The sequence below is a fragment of the Aspergillus niger genome (assembly GCF_000002855.4).
Source record: "Aspergillus niger supercontig An17".
Classification (NCBI taxonomy): Eukaryota; Fungi; Ascomycota; class Eurotiomycetes; order Eurotiales; family Aspergillaceae; genus Aspergillus; species Aspergillus niger.
The window spans coordinates 564926-582244 of record NT_166532.1 but is presented as its reverse complement, the minus strand read 5'-3'; the positions used below and the strand labels follow the sequence as shown (position 1 = coordinate 582244).

The 17319-nt window shown below is 46.1% G+C and overlaps 5 protein-coding genes across 5 annotated transcripts; 3 read left to right on the top strand and 2 right to left on the bottom strand.

Moving 5' to 3' along the window:
• Positions 1-413: 413 nt before the first annotated feature.
• Positions 414-2224, top strand: An17g02340 (uncharacterized protein; the record flags this gene model as incomplete). Its single annotated transcript, XM_001398428.3, has 7 exons — positions 414-546; positions 611-681; positions 785-946; positions 1006-1427; positions 1483-1573; positions 1624-1992; positions 2048-2224. The coding sequence occupies 7 exons, from the start codon at positions 414-416 to the stop codon at positions 2222-2224; spliced, it is 1425 nt and encodes a 474-aa protein (XP_001398465.1).
• Positions 2225-2872: 648 nt separating this feature from the next.
• On the top strand, positions 2873-4590 carry An17g02330 (uncharacterized protein; the record flags this gene model as incomplete). The annotated part of the gene is made up of 6 exons (XM_001398427.3): positions 2873-3186; positions 3250-3557; positions 3608-4197; positions 4254-4296; positions 4351-4409; positions 4462-4590. The coding sequence occupies 6 exons, from the start codon at positions 2873-2875 to the stop codon at positions 4588-4590; spliced, it is 1443 nt and encodes a 480-aa protein (XP_001398464.3).
• A 673-nt stretch (positions 4591-5263) lies between these two features.
• On the bottom strand, positions 5264-7299 carry An17g02320 (uncharacterized protein; the record flags this gene model as incomplete). The annotated part of the gene is made up of 8 exons (XM_059745518.1): positions 5264-6044; positions 6115-6309; positions 6360-6573; positions 6624-6651; positions 6701-6855; positions 6905-7001; positions 7058-7139; positions 7190-7299. The coding sequence occupies 8 exons, from the start codon at positions 7297-7299 to the stop codon at positions 5264-5266; spliced, it is 1662 nt and encodes a 553-aa protein (XP_059606818.1).
• Positions 7300-8455: 1156 nt separating this feature from the next.
• Positions 8456-13502, bottom strand: An17g02310 (uncharacterized protein; the record flags this gene model as incomplete). The annotated part of the gene is made up of 21 exons (XM_059745517.1): positions 8456-8742; positions 8792-8940; positions 9003-9153; positions 9220-9265; positions 9320-9443; positions 9503-9735; positions 9822-9956; positions 10014-10102; positions 10151-10483; positions 10537-10680; positions 10743-10975; positions 11062-11211; positions 11263-11408; positions 11461-11810; positions 11862-11993; positions 12057-12123; positions 12172-12306; positions 12357-12695; positions 12749-13264; positions 13321-13360; positions 13414-13502. 21 exons carry the CDS (start codon positions 13500-13502, stop codon positions 8456-8458), a joined length of 3888 nt encoding a protein of 1295 aa, XP_059606817.1.
• A 1166-nt stretch (positions 13503-14668) lies between these two features.
• An17g02300 (uncharacterized protein) lies at positions 14669-16154 on the top strand (the record flags this gene model as incomplete). Its single annotated transcript, XM_001398424.3, has 5 exons — positions 14669-14715; positions 14803-14882; positions 14934-15647; positions 15701-16044; positions 16104-16154. The coding sequence occupies 5 exons, from the start codon at positions 14669-14671 to the stop codon at positions 16152-16154; spliced, it is 1236 nt and encodes a 411-aa protein (XP_001398461.1).
• Between the last annotated feature and the right edge of the window lie 1165 nt (positions 16155-17319).

Below are 17319 nucleotides of genomic sequence, written 5' to 3'. Positions count from 1 at the left end.
CAGCTCTTCACTGGTGCAGCTGTGATTCTTTCGGCACTCGATTTGCCAATTACTGTCTTTGTTACATAATCTAATAAATACACAGTAGCTTAGCTTTCAAGACATGAGAGATGTGATGGTATCGATTCCTATAACAAGGGAAGGTGTTAGAGGGCAGATTATAGACAGCCGACAAATGCAATTTGTGTAGTATGGCCGACTAACTTCCATTAGTATGAGTATGCTATACCCAATCGGTCGAGCGCCTAAATTTCTGCCCCTCCATCTGATTATACACCAACCGAGTTCTCTAGCCCCTCCTTTCCAACTTATTACAAGCTGTCCTCCCCGCCAACTGTCGCCGCTATTTTGTCCCCTCTACTTGGATGTTGAGACACTAAATTTTTGTACTGTACAAGGATAATTCGTTCAACATGCTTGATCTGGCAGACTTCATCAGTGATCGCGGTGGCGATCCGAACAAAATTAAAGAGAGCCAACGGAAACGCTACGCCCCAGAAAGTGTCGTTGATGAGGTCCTCTCCCTATACGAAGAGGCGCGGCGTGGTATGTTATTTGCTTTTTCACAGGTATTTCACATTTTAAACGGCTGATCTGTGATATCCTATAGCACGGTATGAGGTTATGCAGATTAACTCCCAGCTCAATGCCCTTCAAAAGGAGATTGGCAAGAGAAAGAAGGTTCGCATTTATTTTACATATATACCAAATTCTACTCTGATTTAATTTAACTATTTTATCCCTTATTGCGGTGGCAAAAAACTGACATATAATTCTGAAAAAGAATAAGGAAGACGCGAATGACCTGATGGAACAGAAAGCCAACCTCGAGAAAAGCAAGAAGGACGCCGAGGAACTTGCTATCCAAAAGGAAAAGCAAAGAGACAGCAAAATTCGGACCATTGGCAACATTGTTCATGATTCTGTTCCCGTGAGCAACAATGAAGTACGTATTGTACTCGGTCTGAGACGAGAGACTCATCTAACCGAAAGGACTACTGTTAGGACGACAACGCCGTAATAAGGAAGTGGGCGCCCGACAATGTGAAGGTCGAGAAGCGCAACTGTCTCTCTCACCATGAGGTTCTCACTCGTCTAGATGGGTTCGATTCAGAGCGTGGGGTCAAAGTGGTTGGCCACCGCGGCTACTGTTTGACAGGTTATGGGCTTTTCCTCAATCTCGCGCTCATCAACTATGGCTTAGAATTCCTCTGGGGTAAAGGCTACAAGCCTAACCAACCCCCTCAATTCATGCTCAAGGACATGATGGCGAAGACCGCCCAGCTTGAACAGTTCGACGAGGAGCTCTACAAAGTCACGGAAAGTGAAGACAAGTCCACCGACAAGTATCTAATTGCTACTTCAGAGCAACCACTTTCAGCCTTGCATGACGGAGAGTGGCTGCAAGATAAAGATCTCCCAATCAAGTTGGTGGTCCCAGCATGTCCAGTCAACTTCTCTTTTAGGCTAACCAGCACACAGGTACGCTGGATATAGCACTTGCTACCGGAAAGAGGCAGGTGCTCATGGTAAGGATGCATGGGGCATCTTTCGTGTCCATCAGTTCGAGAAGGTGATACGCCCTGGGCTACCCATGTTGCTTGTCATGCTAACTCAGCCCAGATCGAACAATTTGTCCTCACGAAACCGGAAGACTCGTGGCAAGCTTTTGACGAAATGATGGCCACTTCGGAAGAATTCTACCGGTCTCTTGGCCTACCGTACCAGGTTGTCGCTATTGTTTCGGGAGCATTGAACAATGCCGCATCGAAGAAGTATGACCTCGAGGCGTGGTTCCCATTTCAAGGAGAGTATAAGGAATTAGTATCCTGCTCCAACTGTACCGATTATCAATCCAGAGCCCTAGAGATTCGCTATGGCACGAAGAAGGCTACTGATGTGAAGAAGTCCTACGTTCATGCCCTGAATGCGACTTTGTGTGCAACCGAACGTACACTCTGCTGTGTGCTTGAGAACTACCAGACTGATGATGTACGTCATGACTCTGACCCACATGCTGCTGGTGATGATACTGATAATGTTTTAGGGTATTATTGTGCCGGAGCCTTTGAGAAAGTATATCCCGGGCGCTCCCGAATTTATCCCATACTCTAAAGAGCTGCCGAAAGATAGTACTTCCAACAAAAACAAAGCCAAGCAGACTACAAAGGCTACAAGTGGTGCAGATGAGACTGCGAAGAAATTGGAAGGCCTTCAGGTTTAAAATCTAGCAGTTAAGTTTTAGTTTAGACGAGATCAATTAGCGGGTCATTGGCTGTTATATGAGCATCTCGATTAACCAAGCACAAAAAGATGAAAGCTGTAGAAGCGAGATCCTAGTGACCTGGGTCTAAAGACCATTGTTATTGCAGTTATAAGCCATGGCAATTGATTGATATGGAATGCAAGGTGCTAATCTATGAATTTATCGTTTGGCCTATCGCTTATCCTTCTAAGAATATTTTACAAAATATGGCGCCTCTCACGGTCCAAGTGTACACTGTATACGTAGTACAGGGTAGATAGAAAGAAATCATGAGATGATTTGTGTGGATACGGATTAAGAGGGGATGTTTCGGCCCCGCTGTTGCTTGCCCCTCCACAAGTAACTAGTTAACTAACTACTGTGCCATTTGATGACTCAAACAGATTATAACGCCAGATGAGGCGTTAGTCACAAAGAATGTGGAACGCCTCTCTTCAAGTCCGGTTCCGGAGGTTTTAAAATTTAGAACCCCTCTCCTTGTCACTTTGGGTCTTACTGTTCACTCTCATTAGATTTTCTGATATACCATCACAATTTTTTGCCCTCTATTTTCTAGCACACCAGAATACTACTCACTCTTTATTTTCTCATACCAGGTCTCACCAAATGGCTACGTCTGCAAGGGACATAAATGCCCGAGAGGGATCAAATCTCAACCCTTCACAAAGCTTGAATTTCTCTACCTCTCCTACCGCTTCTTTCCAGTCTGCTCCATCCAGCCATGGTGGCTCGGCTTTTGGAAGCCGTACGATACCTCTAGCAAATGCAAAGCATTTGAAACCGTTCGCCACGGAGGATATTAAGGTCTTGCTTCTGGAAAACGTCAACCAAACGGGTAGGGACATCCTTACCAAACAGGGCTATCAGGTGGAATTTCTTAAATCTTCCCTTCCGGAAGATCAGCTCATTGAGAAAATTCGGTTAGTAGTATCGTATTTGCTTCAGCTTTGGTATCTGTCTGACTTGCCTGCCCCGATGAACAGAGATGTACATGTGATTGGGATTCGATCGAAGACCAAGCTGAGTGCTCGTGTTTTAAAGGAAGCTCGGAATCTCATTGTTATTGGTTGTTTCTGCATTGGAACGAACCAGGTTGATCTACAATTTGCAGCTGAACATGGAATTGCGGTCTTCAACTCACCGTTTAGCAACTCCCGTAGTGTTGCAGAATTGGTTATAGCTGAAATCATTGCTCTTGCCCGTCAACTGGGTGACCGTTCCAATGAGATGCATAACGGCACATGGAACAAAGTGAGCAACAAGTGCTGGGAAATTCGCGGAAAGACCCTTGGTATTTTCATGTTTCTGCCATTAATTGCTGTAGGCTAATGCTCCTGTCAGGTATAATCGGATATGGCCATATTGGCGCTCAACTGTCTGTTCTAGCAGAGGCTATGGGCATGTCAGTTATTTTCTACGACGTAGTGAACCTGATGGCATTGGGTACTGCTCGCCAAGTACCAACCCTTGAGATCCTCTTGTCTGAGTCAGACTTTATCACGTGCCATGTTCCTGAGCTCCCAGAAACACGGAACATGATAGGACAACGCCAGTTTGAGCAAATGAAGTCTGGTAGTTATTTGATAAATGCCAGTCGGGGAAGTGTTGTGGACATTCCTGCTCTAATCCATGCAATGCGGTCCGGGAAAGTGGCGGGTGCTGCTCTCGATGTCTATCCCAATGAGCCAGCTGGAAATGGTGATTATTTCAATCAAAGCCTCAATGACTGGGCAACGGATCTCAGGGGACTTAAGAACTTGATCCTCACGCCACATATTGGAGGTAGCACAGAGGAGGCGCAGCGTGCGATTGGCGTTGAGGTCGCAGAAGCCTTGGTGAGATATGTTAATGAAGGCACAACACTGGGGGCCGTAAACCTGCCGGAAGTTGCTCTGCGGTCCCTGACGATGGACGAACCCGACCATGCCCGAGTGAGTACACAAACATGATCCTTACCATTGAATAATGGCTAATATTGTTGGAATAGGTCATCTTCATTCATCAGAACGTTCCGGGTGTTTTGCGAAAAGGTAGGCTTCTTTTGACAAAGCCGGACTAATGCGTACTTTGCTGATGGCCTCCAGTTAATGAGATCCTTGGCGATCACAATGTTGACAAGCAAATGACCGATAGCAGAGGCGATGTATGTTGTTATGTATTGACACTTCCATACAGGGCGAGGCTGACCATATTAGGTGGCCTACTTGATGGCCGATATTAGCAGTGTCGACAACACGACAATCAAGGACTTGTACGAAAGGCTTGAAAGCCTCGGATGTACGAAATCTCTTTCTTCGATATCACATTATGACTTTCCTGACTGATCATTCAACCTAGCTCGAATTATGACGCGTATCTTGTATTAAAGCACCCCTCTCTTGTGCTTATATCTATGCCTAAGAGGTATAGGCAGGCAGGTCACTACCCGTTCTTCGAAAGGAATTAGAAACGAAGGGGAATCACAAAACAATTGCGAACCTTGTTCATTTGTTATGCGGCAGAGGTCCCTCAACGGCTCTCGTCCAAGGAAGCTGTCAGAACAAATTTTTCTTGAGTTTTGATTCGAACCTGTGATACGCTAGCTAGCTATTCACGGCTCTATTACTCTGACTTAAGATTTCTTCGTGCGCATTGGACATGAGAAAACAAGTTAGTCTACGATTGCCAGCCTGTTGGCAGAACATTCAACACCGCTACGCCTTTTCTTTTCCTTTTTCTTTTTCTTTTTCTGGTTTTCTTTTTGTTTTCTTTCCGGCACTGGCTTGCTTTCTCGCCAGTGTGCACGAAAGAGATATAACCACTTGAACCTATATTTGAACACATGCTATATAGATAGATTTGATGCCAAATAGTTGATTATTATGTGTGCTACTAATTCTAAGCCCACATGTCTCTATTTCAATGACCTGCGGTGTGCTTGTTCTGCGACCAGTCAATGACAAAATATCGCAGCATTAGTAGCGATTGCAGGGTCGTGGTAGCACAGGCGAATCCAACTCATCTGCGATGGAATTTCCTAGCTGCATCACGACCACCTTCCCTGGAGCCGGGACTACGGCTCCTTCGTCTTGACAGGTTTTCTCGCGAATAGTCTCTTCTCACAGGTTGGTAGGCCGAGTCACCATTATTGATGTCACGCCGATCCGTATTGTAGCCCCAATTGGGGTCTCTTTCCCAATGACGTTCGCCTCCGCCAGCATAGCTTGGAATATAGGAGTCTAGATTTCCTTCAGACCGCCCTCGAGCCTGGTGGCTTCTGTCGCGTCCCAATTTACCTATGCTACCAGAAGCCCATGTCTGGTGGTTTGACGTCGGCGGACGAGGTGGCAACCCGCCTTTATGCCAGGCTCCTTGGCTGAGATCCTCCCCACCTGTCCTTGACTGAGCTGCGTGCATCTCGCAGTTACGATTGTCAACAGAGCGTTGTGAAGGGACTCCCGGAACCCCGTTGTTCCAAGTACCACGGGCTGCATTTGGAAGACGACTATTTCGACCGTCGATGCCTGTTCTGTTCCCTGAACCACTTGCCCGATTTCCGTTCGGGCCACCGATCCCTAAACCACCACCCGCAGGTGCCGGTGGCATGGGTGCCTTTTGTCCACGGAATCTTCTCCTATCAAGCTCATGGGAATCTTCAAAGGACGGTAACTCTCCAGGCCGTGCAGGCAGTGGCGGGGTTGAAAAGTAAGGATGTTTCAGAGCATCGATAGCATTGATTCGTTTCCGCCAGTCGAGCTTTAAAAGCTCACTAAGCAAGGATATCGCTATAGGACCTTGCCTGATAAAAGGTTAGGCATATATTCGAAGTTTATTATTCACCTGGTCTTTTCGAGGAGGGTGGACGATACTCTTTGAATACTTCACGTAAGTTGCCCGGTCTGTTACCAAAATTCTTCACTCCCTCACATCCTGGTAGTGAAGACCACCCTGGCATGGTCTCTTCTGTAGGCGAGCCTACAAGACTAAAAATCATTTGCGCCTGGTTGAGGTCGCTATTCCCGGCAAGGATCGGTTTTCCTTTGAACATTTCCCCGAAGACGCATCTGCGAGTGTCAGACTAACATCACCACGAGAATTAAGATATTTCATTTACCCAACGCCCCACATGTCGATGGCTGTCGTATAACGCCGGAGTTGAAGAAGTAATTCCGGAGGGCGATACCATCGGGTTACAACGAGCGTAGTATAATCCCTTCGTGCTTCTCCACCCCCTCGCCCAGGCTGAGGAGGGGCCTCTTCATATGGTCGGGCTAATCCGAAATCAGCGATTTGAAGTATGCCTCTATTGCTAATAAGTAGGTTGGCAGCTATCGGTAGTTAGTTAGAGAGGCTTTGTTATGCTTAACGGTTCACCGACCCTTCATGTCTCGATGTAATATACGATTCTATAACACGTTAGGGCAATAATCTTCAGTATTTCTCGAGAACTGATACCTCATGTAAATATCTGAGACCTTCAAGAAGTTGAAGCATATAACACTTGATTTGAGCTTCAGTGAACTGGACAGCAGGGTTCTCTAGGAGGCCCGAAAGATCGTGTTCCATATATGGTGTTACCATGTACATGCTTGGCTTTTTACGTCCCTCCCCTGTGCTGCTATAAGTACGTTTCATTTTGCGATGGGATTTGGTACTTACCTTTACTCCGTTCGACTGCCATTTCTTTGAGATGTAATATATTAGTGTGAGATAACATCTTCAGGAGTTTAATTTCACGGAGTGCGGTTATGGGGAACTTCGAGGGCATCGGTTAGCATATACCCACGCGGTGATCCCAGTCGGTCATCTTACCCCGTCTCTCTCATTGTGCATGAGTATCTTCTTGAGCGCAACGACAGTATTGTCCTTTTTCGATCTCGCTTTGTAGACCTCACTGTAGAAATTCAGTTAAAGGACACATTGTAAAGGCTTCCTGAAACCCACCCAAAAGTACCCTCACCAAGCTTACCCAAGAATTCAAAATCACGTATGCTAGTGCACCCATGGAACCGGTTGTTGCCATTGCTGTCTCTCTCGAGGGACACTATGACCATTTTCTACCCACACTCTGCTTCTCACCAAAGCGATCATATATGTGAAAGAATGGTGCCAGTCGTGCAATATCGGGTCAAATGGGAGGCTCTATTTCCCTAATACAATGCTCGAGCCAAGTTGCAATACGGGTATGAGCTGTTAGCGTCAAGGCAAAGGCGAACGTCGCGCGTATTCTTGACCACTGCGGTCCTATTAAAGCAGGAAACTCGGCTAGGAGCCACACGTCTCGAGAAACTGTGGTGTTAAATTCAAATAAATATATGGCTTGTATCAGAAAGAAAATCAGTGAATACCTAAGAATATCAGGTTGATGGCAGAAAGGCTGTTGAAGACTGTTTCAAGATAGTATGAGGCGTGATCCCTTAACTCGTGTCAGAGCCACAGCTATCATAGTGCTCTGATGATTCAAAATATGAATCTACTGGATGACGATCATGATCTCACTAGTTGAGATGTACGAAGGAAAATAGATTGATCGTCCATGACTTCAAACCATACCGGCTGTTACCTGGAGCCGAATTCTTGGTATCACGTGATGATATAATGCTTCACTTCTAATCTAGTCCGTACCGATCCCTCACTGCTATTGATTTACCTTTCTTCGAACCCTCAAGCCTGATACATAAGTCCTTAGACGGCAGGAAAGTATGGCGCTCAAATTCTCTATCACCTTCTTCTAATTTCATTCATCGGCTGGAACTGACTTGTAATGTGCAGATATGGCTGCAAACCACCCAATTCATATTCATCCCGCTCGACCTCTCTATCGTTTCACCGCGACTGCATTGGGAGCTAGCATGTGGTTCTTTGTACGAATCTCACGCGACTTTATAGCGAATATTGCTAACCATAACATTTCTACTGGTCTATAGCTGATGTACAGAGCGAAGAAAGACGGCCCTGCTTTGTTGGGTTGGAAGCATCCATGGGACCATTAGTTGCCGAATATTCTCAGACCTGAATAATGGTCTCGTTTGTTGAGATTGGAAGACAATCGATTTTCTTGAGGACTACATCAGATATCTTAATCGAGTTGTTAACACAAAAGGTTCGCGCTTTCTGTCGTCATTAAAGGAACCATCCAGTCAGACTCTTAAGTCAGGATGACGACTATATATTTGAAATATTAGGAGATATGCAAAAGTGGAAGTTCATCTACCCTTGCATTTCCTCGAGTAGTACCTTGTACTGGCGACGCTTTTTGGGGTGATCTGGTCGCAACGCCGTGTACACGCGCCCTAGCAAATGAGCCAATCTAGGAAAAAGATCCTTTTCTGCCAGCCAAGAGAACAAAAAGCTCATGACAGCAAGTGTCAGCAACCACCACGCAAAACTTTCCGGCAGGTACGTCAATTGTATGACCTGCTTCAGCCATTTTGAGGGTGTGAACAGCATGTAGCAGGAGATCATCAAATCCACAATTATCATAGAGAGGAATGGTTCTAGACTCAGTTAGTAATATAGCCAACCATGCATGCCTGGGGGACTGACTGTTAGAGCTCATCGGTCTTCTGAAAGGCGGTCCGACGCTAAGGACAACACTTGACAATATGTATTGAAAACAGGAAAGCAGGAAAAGCACGGTGTTCTCGGAATTCTCAATGTTGCTTTCCTCTAGATCTAGCTGAGGGGGTTGAAACCTACGTAGGTTAGTGATTGTCTTGAAAGCAAGATTGAGCTAAGGAAAAGCCATGTTACCCACCATGGTTGCGATTTAACAGTCTCGAATGCGATTAATTGAGTCACGATGCATATTGTTATCTGACCTAGCAGCGGGATTAAGACTTTGCGTGATACAAGATCAGCAGTGGGCCGTTTCCGCGATAGTACAGGGTTTGGCTTGGTCCATCCCACTGGTGAGCAGAGTCAGTCTCAAAATCACCGGTGATTGACATCCTTGATCCAGCCAAGAGACTTACTAAAAATCGCTATCGGTAATATGAGGCATAAGTCGATATAAAGGAACTTCATACTTTGTTAGCAGGGTATATTTTGCATCTTAGGAACCTTGAGATTCACCTGAAAGTCACCAAGATTTGACCCTGAAGCATATAAAAAACTGACAGTTGAAAACTGAATTGCTGAATAAAGGCTCATGTACTTGAAGCAGCAAAAGCTTGTGACCAAGGCGCCTCGGCCTTCCCTGTCTCCTTGTTAGACAACCAATGCAAAGTAAGGTATCTCAATCCGAATGTTTGTTACCTGATTAGCGTCGGAACACAGGATATGTCAAAGCGGCGGCTGGTGAATGGAGCAGCAACTGAAGCTTCGGCATCTGATAGGGAGACCCCGACATCAGCGGCTTTTAATGCCCCGCAGTCATTAGCACCATCGCCACAAAATCCGCAGCAATAGTCTAGTGATTGAAGCTTCTCCACTAGTTCATGTTTCTCATCAGGTGACATTCTCGCGAAAACTTTTCCACGCACAAGTACCTGCAAATAGTGTTAAATGGAAGTAAAAACGATCTCGAAACGAAAAAAGCCAACTCATAATCGTAGACTCATGCCGGTATACACACCCTTTTGATAAGCAATTCGCTTCCAAAGTCTACGATCCACCTAAACATCTCGCCACTAATGGCGAGAGAGTAATGGCCGAGGCTGCAGGCATTGCCTGGTATAGATAAGTCTACAGCCGTCGAATCCAGTGAAGGCTTCTCGCCGTTAGCCATCTTCCACTCTTAATTCCACGGTAAATGAAGATACCATACCATAAGAGTACTCGGGCTAAGCTTCAATGCTGGATTATCTACACTTTCCCAGCAAAGACAGTCGTCGGACACGTTATCAGGAGGATGGCCTGGTGCAAGGTTAACAAAGGCAACGACGCCTTTCGAGGACAGCTGACCTTGTACGAAGCGAGGAACGAAGCATTGTTCGTCTCCACTAATTAGACCGCATTCGCGAGCAACACTTACTGCAGTCAATATGTTATCACCGGTACACATTATGTTGCGTATCCCTGCTTTGTTAAGCTCAGCCACAGTTTCAGCCGTGTTTGGCTTCAGTTTGTTCTCGAAAATGATAAAGCCGAGAAACTCCAAATCACATTCAGCATCAGCACGGGCCATTTTCTGGACTCTCATCCAGCTTAGTTTTGGCTCATATTTCGCCGCACAAGCGATGACACGATAGCCCTTGTGAGTATAGTTACTCAGGAGCTCGTCGAAATCGTGAGGTACTAGAGAGTCATGCGTTAGCTTCAAACTAGGACCTAAGCAGGTGCAAACTTACAGCTGCTCGGGAGACATATGGCCTTCACACTTTCCGGTGCACCTTTCACGAAAGTGCTAGCACCAGTGTCACCATACTGACGCACAATAACACTTGCGCGACGGAGATGTGACACGAATTCAAAGGTACGCAAAATGCCGAGTTCTAGCGGTGCCTAGGTTTGCATGGTCAGATCCAACCAAATCATAAGCATCAAAAGAGTGTACCGACCTCTATTTTATGCCGCTGATAAGCACTGGGGTGGTTTTCACTAAGGGGTGGTCTCGCAATTGACGGTAATATCGTCTCGGAATCCGCTTCTTCAGTATGGCTCCCACCTTCTTCGAAGGACCAACCGGTGAACTGAAACATTTTCACATCTAGGGGGTCCCCAAGAAGTTCGCCGTCCACAACTCTCAAAGAGTGGCATGTTGCCATGGTGTAAAGGGTGTTGTTGTACCTGCTCATATCTCGAATGCTATCCGTATATGATGATGTCGGGGAAGCGAGACACAGCTTAGGGAGCAGGTCGGAGAATCTGCGAACTGATAAGCAAATGTATGAAGTGTAGTGTGCATGCATATAAACCTTCTATTGTGGTCCACGATCCGCACCCCTAGTACATCCAGTCCATCTTCCGTGAGGGTACCCGTCTTATCGAAACAGATCACATCTAGCTTGCCCCCTACATTGACTCTGTTGAAAAGCTTAACATAGTCTCCTTCGAAACTTGGTATATGCTCATACCTTTGCGGACTGATGCAATATATTTTATGTGCCTTAAGCCGTGAGAGAGCGAAATTGGTTCCAATGCTCAGCGTGGCCGGCAAGGCCGGAGGCACAACGATCGTAATCAGGTCGAGTGCTCTAACAATGATCAGATGCCATGAAAGCTGTAACTTGTTAGTCACAGGAGCTCTTGCTTGGCATTCAAGCTATTCTTACACCGAGGCGAATAAAATTGATGAACGAGGCCACGAAACCTAAAATCGCAATGATAGCCATAACGGATATATATCGGAATGAGTCCCGGTAAAAACTAAAGCCGGAAGGCTTTGGGAAGAGCATCGATCGAACAAGGGCACCTTTCGTGGTCAGGAATCCTGTTCGCACAACCACTGCCAAAGCAATAGCTTCATCATCATCAACACCTTGGGGACGGCGTGCTCGAATAACTTTCGTACCGCTGAACAAGAAATGTCTTGCAAGAGCGGGATGGATTGAGGGTGCACTCAAATTTAGGTATTTAAGGGCATCGTCTGTCAGTGGGACTTTAGAGACAGGGACAGATTCACCTGTACCTCCATTAGATTCTCATCAAAACCCTGGAGAGATGATATTCGAACCTGTGAGCATGCTCTCATTCACAATACAGTCACCGGATAACAAGATACAGTCACAAGGGACATGGTTCAGGGAGGGGTCAGAAAATTCGTAAACATCACCCGGGACAAGCTCCCGAGATGGGACTGATCTCCCTGTTTGGAGAAAAGAATGTTAGTCCTGCAGGAAGGTTGTTGGTTTCAAGAAGAATGACTTACAAAACCCATTCCTAAGCACACGGATATCGCACTCAAACAGTGAAATATCCCTCAAGCGGTTCATTGTCTAAATAAAGTTAGCACACCACCACATTGGTTTGACAAGACAGCATACTGCTTTGGTTTCAATTATAGTAGCACTTATACTTATCACAGAGATCAGAAAGATGCAGACAGCATAATAGTAATACTGGTCAAGCGACCAGAGGACAAGGCTAGCAAGTTGGAAAATATAGAATGGGTGGAAAGCCTAAAAAAGTGAGCACGCCAATCCACCATTTAACGTCGGTGAACATGTACCTCATCCATAAGAAGCTGGATAGCAGTTTTCTGCTGGATATCAATGAGATTCTTGCCAAACACCTGTTCGCGGCTATCACGGTCATCGGCATCCAGTCCAGCTCTCATCCCTTTCGCGTTCTTCCAGGAAGGGTCTTTCCAGCCACCGATTAGACAGAACTTGTCATCGGCTGGGTGGTAGATAAGACGAAGATATCTGTAATCAATGTACCGTAACTGAGAGATTGTAGGGTCGTTGTCCTCGTCATAGAACTCGTAGTTAGGACTGAAGACTGTGGAGAGAGGACGACCGTATACTTCAGTATGGACCGTATGAATGTCAAGTTGATTCCATTGATCCTAGGCCCAGTTCAGTGATAAGGTGTCATAATTCCATACGCCACATTGCTTACCTCAATTACAACCCATTGACAGCTTTGAAGAGGGGTTGGCATCCCCATCAAACGGACTCGGTACTTTGGAAACCAACGAAATAGGAGGTAGAATACCCCGAGGGACAAGAGGCAAGAGAGATAGTACAATAGCAGGCCGGTGGGACTCGTCGAAAACCCCGCAATCACGATGGTCAAGTCTTCCGAAACGATGTGGACTTTTTGACTTACCCTTTGATCGCCCCTATGGCAATAATCATGCGACGAAGCTGATAGAGACCTTCGTAGAAGGGGGTCTTGGACGGAGTCTCGAGAAAAGGACGGACGCTTAGAGGATCTAATTGACTCGTTCGGCTCAATATCAGATAAGTTGTCAACGTCACTTTCGGCATCTATGGCAGCTTCATTTGGCCAGTCCGGGTGATCCTGATCTTCCTGAAAATAGGTGAAGCTTGTGGTGGAGTCCTTGCGATTCCGGCGGTGGGAAAAGGAAACAATGCTGGAAGGGATACTCTCTGAGATCGGTCCATCATATATCTAATATAGATAGTTACGTTTGTTGTTCCACAAGCTTCGCCGGCATCTGGACGCACCTCGTTGCGGGCCATTTCAACGTCTGAAACAACGCTATAGCTGGAAGACCATCAGCAAGACCCACCAGGAGGGTATTGTCTAGTGTGAAGAACCTGCTTCTTATTGAGTTGCGGCGACGATCAGTCCCAATTGGAAACATGGGTGACCGAGCCTCCAGTGGCGGTTGTACATCACGCTCCATCTTGACAATGATACCTCCTATGCGCTTTTGAAGGTCTGTTCGACTCCGTGTAGAGGTCGATTTTTGTTGACACCGACAGGCGATTGACGGAAATTATAATGATTTATTTGATTCTTCGCATGCCGAGAACGTCAATCTCCTAGCGCTGAACACTCAGAGTTAAGAAATGCGTAGGATGTGTAATTTCCGATCTGTATTTGTGCGTGGACTAAAGTGATGGTCCGAAGATGCTCTTTATGACCGGCTTGACGTCTTATCTCCACGTGACTATCTAGATGGTGGGATGTTGTCACAGTACGCATCGAATTATGAATCCTTCCTCGATTGCATACAGATTTCACTGGCTGTAGATCAATTTTAGACTCAAGTCAGCTAAAGTTTTTTTTCTGTCTTAATAGTAGCTAGAAAATAGCGAACAGCATAGCTCATGATGGCCTGTATCGAGCAGATGAAATTCTTCAGATTCTACACGTGTAACTTTTTCTCATTATATGTCTCCTGCTCTTAGAGAGTCGGAGCGGAGGTAAGGAGCCTTAGCTTGCCTATAACCTGCAGGATTATGGCCGCGTATGGCTATGTTGAAATGATATATCATTCTGGTGTTTTCTCAATTGCTCGTCGCCCAAACCCCCCTCCGCTAACTATTTCTGCGGCTCTTGGATATTACCATCATATACAGTAAGAAAAACCCCATAGAGAGTTGCGTCGTGTATGTGCGTTTTGACGAGGTAGTGTAGACTACTCCGTGTGAATGTTGGAAAGCTAAGAAACAATGGTAGATTTCCACTGTATAGTATGGTAATCTGGAAACAGAAGAGCATGGTTTCGAGGCTATTAAATACTCTAAAATATAGGAGGCTACCGCATATATATTGAACTATTGATTAAAGAAATAGATAATAGTAAATGCCTTGGAATGACAGAGCATATAGCCTGCCGACACCAGTATTTGATACTGTATTGTTGGGAGCTTTTGAAAAGTTCTCAACAGCCAGCGCCCCCGTCCCGCCAAGCCCCTCGGCCCAAGGGCGCTAAGGATCCCACCAAGCCAGTATTATTCCAGACCTCGCAAAACGTATCAAATTCTTCCTTAACTCTCTTCGCCAGACCCCTCTACCAAACCATCTCCTCATTCCCTCCCCCACCCCCTAAACAGCACTGTCACGATGTCTGAGCCCATCAGGAATAAGAAAGCGGACTTTCCAGTGGCTCCGTAAGAATCCCTTCTTCGAACTACCAACATCTCAAACGTTTTGGTATGGTATGCTCTTTGATTTCTGACGAGATATGACGCTTGCAGGACACCACAAAATACCCCGGCCAACAATGCTCCTATTTCTTCTCATGCCCAGCAACCTGGAATTGCTAGTATCAAAGAAGGTAAGTTTCCTCGTTTCCTTCAAGATACTTTCTCATACAAACCAAATATAGAGTCTCTTGACCACGCTACGGCGGCTTCCCTGTTTGCACGCAACCCCGGGCTCGTTTCCATGATTCAGGGAAAACTTGGATCCCTAGTTGGCCGCTCTTCGGGTTACATTGAATCCTTACCCGTGTCAGTCCGCCGGCGCGTTGCTGGCCTGAAGGGCATCCAGAAGGAGCACGCTAAATTGGAAGCCCAGTTTCAGGAAGAGGTACTGGAACTTGAGAAGAAATATTTCGCGAAGTTTACTCCGTTGTATCAGAGGCGTTCCACGATAGTCAACGGAGCCGCAGAGCCTACGGATGGTGAAGTCGAGGCGGGACAGGGTGATGAAGAGGATGTTGACTCTAAAGATGAGGCTGAAGCCACCAAAGAAGAGGACCAGGAGTCTCAAATCGCCGGCATACCTGAATTCTGGCTCTCAGCTATGAAAAACCAGATTTCTCTTGCAGAAATGATCACCGAACGAGATGAAGAGGCTTTGAAACATCTCGTCGATATCCGTATGGAATACCTCGATCGCCCAGGCTTCCGTCTCATCTTCGAATTCTCGGAGAATGCCTATTTCACAAACAAGACTATTTCGAAGACCTACTACTACAAGGAAGAAAACGGCTACGGCGGTGATTTCATCTACGATCACGCCGAAGGCACTAAGATCGATTGGAAGGCTGATAAAGATCTCACTGTCCGCATTGAGAGCAAGAAACAGAGAAACAAGAGTGAGTGTCGAAATAGCATTTATCGAATGTGCACTGTAGCTGACATCGCCTAGACACGAAACAGACTCGGATTGTCAAAATTACCGTCCCCACGGAGTCATTTTTCAACTTCTTCTCCCCCCCTCAGCCCCCGACTGACGACGATGATACCGTTGCTACTGATATCGAAGAGCGACTGGAACTTGATTATCAGCTCGGTGAAGACATCAAGGAGAAGCTTATCCCCAGAGCCATCGACTGGTTCACGGGAGAGGCCCTTCAGTTCGAAGAGTTGGGTGACGACATGGATGCCGATGAATACGACGAGGAGGACGATGAAGACGAGGATGAAGATGATGAAGACGATGATGATGAGAGGAGGTCCGACCGGGACGTCGATGATGACTCCGACGAAGAGGTGCGCATTAATTGATTATCGTTTGCTTATACCGTCTGTCCGTGCTGACACCAGAACAGGATGGCGCCTCAAAGCCGAAGAAGGAGGCAGCGGAATGTAAACAGAGCTGAGAACGTTCAGCATGGCTCAATAAATCAAGCTCGGAGCATGCATGAACCAGTTCATGACGCCTAGCCCTCAAGTGGTGTTTTTTTTTTCTTTTTTTTCTTTTTTTGTTATTTCAATGTTTTTCGCCTTTACTTTATCATATTTTATTATTTATTTGTCACTGCTCCACCCCTCAGTCCTTTTGACTTGTCGTTTCCGCCTAGTAATATTGCCTCAGAATGTCGTCCCAATGTCTTGGGAAGCGCCTTTGCGGTGCAATTGATCCCTTGGCGTTTCCTTGTTCAAGGCATTGTGCGCATCGCTAGTCTTGTTGCGTGACACATTTTCTAATCACTTTCTATCCATATATTGTGTCCAAGCAACGATTGTGCAGTATGAACATACTCCAGACTTGAGAAGTACACAAGAGGTCGTATCTCCGCTTGCTCCCTTGATGGCCATGTGTGGGAAAAGAAAAACAGCACTTCATGACCAGAGTATCATAATTCCCATAGTTGCTAATGAAAGCGCTGATATCTTCCCTTTTTCCAAACCAGCGAGTTCATACTAGACGGACGAAAAAGCTGCTTTTACCCCCATAGTGGGTAGCATGGTGCATGGGTCATAGTAATGAGTGGTCCGTCTTAGCTAATCGCCAGTGTTTCTTCACCGCCTGTTCTGTCACCATCTTCTGTTGATGTAAGTAACACTGTCTATGCTCTGCAGAGCATCTGCCACAACTTGGACTCGCAGCTGCATATGAGCTAGAAAATTGTCCGTTTCAGTCATTCTTGTATATGTATGTTTCTGGGGTAGAGTAGATAACCCCTTAAGAGTTTCCGATCATCATCAATAACTAGATAGCAGTAATAGATGATGTTCCTGCCTTCTGGCTCTTGGCGCTGGTGCTGACAACTGTGGGGATCGCGTCGACAAGTGGCGCCGCTCTCCAGGCGCCGCCTCAGGGGTTGCGGCTCGGTAACGCCAGCTGTTAGCCAGTTCAGTAATTTCTCCCTAAAGCGAAGCATGATGCTTTCTTCTGACTTATAATCAAAAATAGAGCCCGTCGCTACCACTACCAGACGGGGAAATCATTTCTCGAACTGCTCTAATTAGTTGTGCTTTTCCCTTACCTCCTCACTAGATGCCTTTTAACATCGATCATTCGAACAGATCCTCCGAACGTCC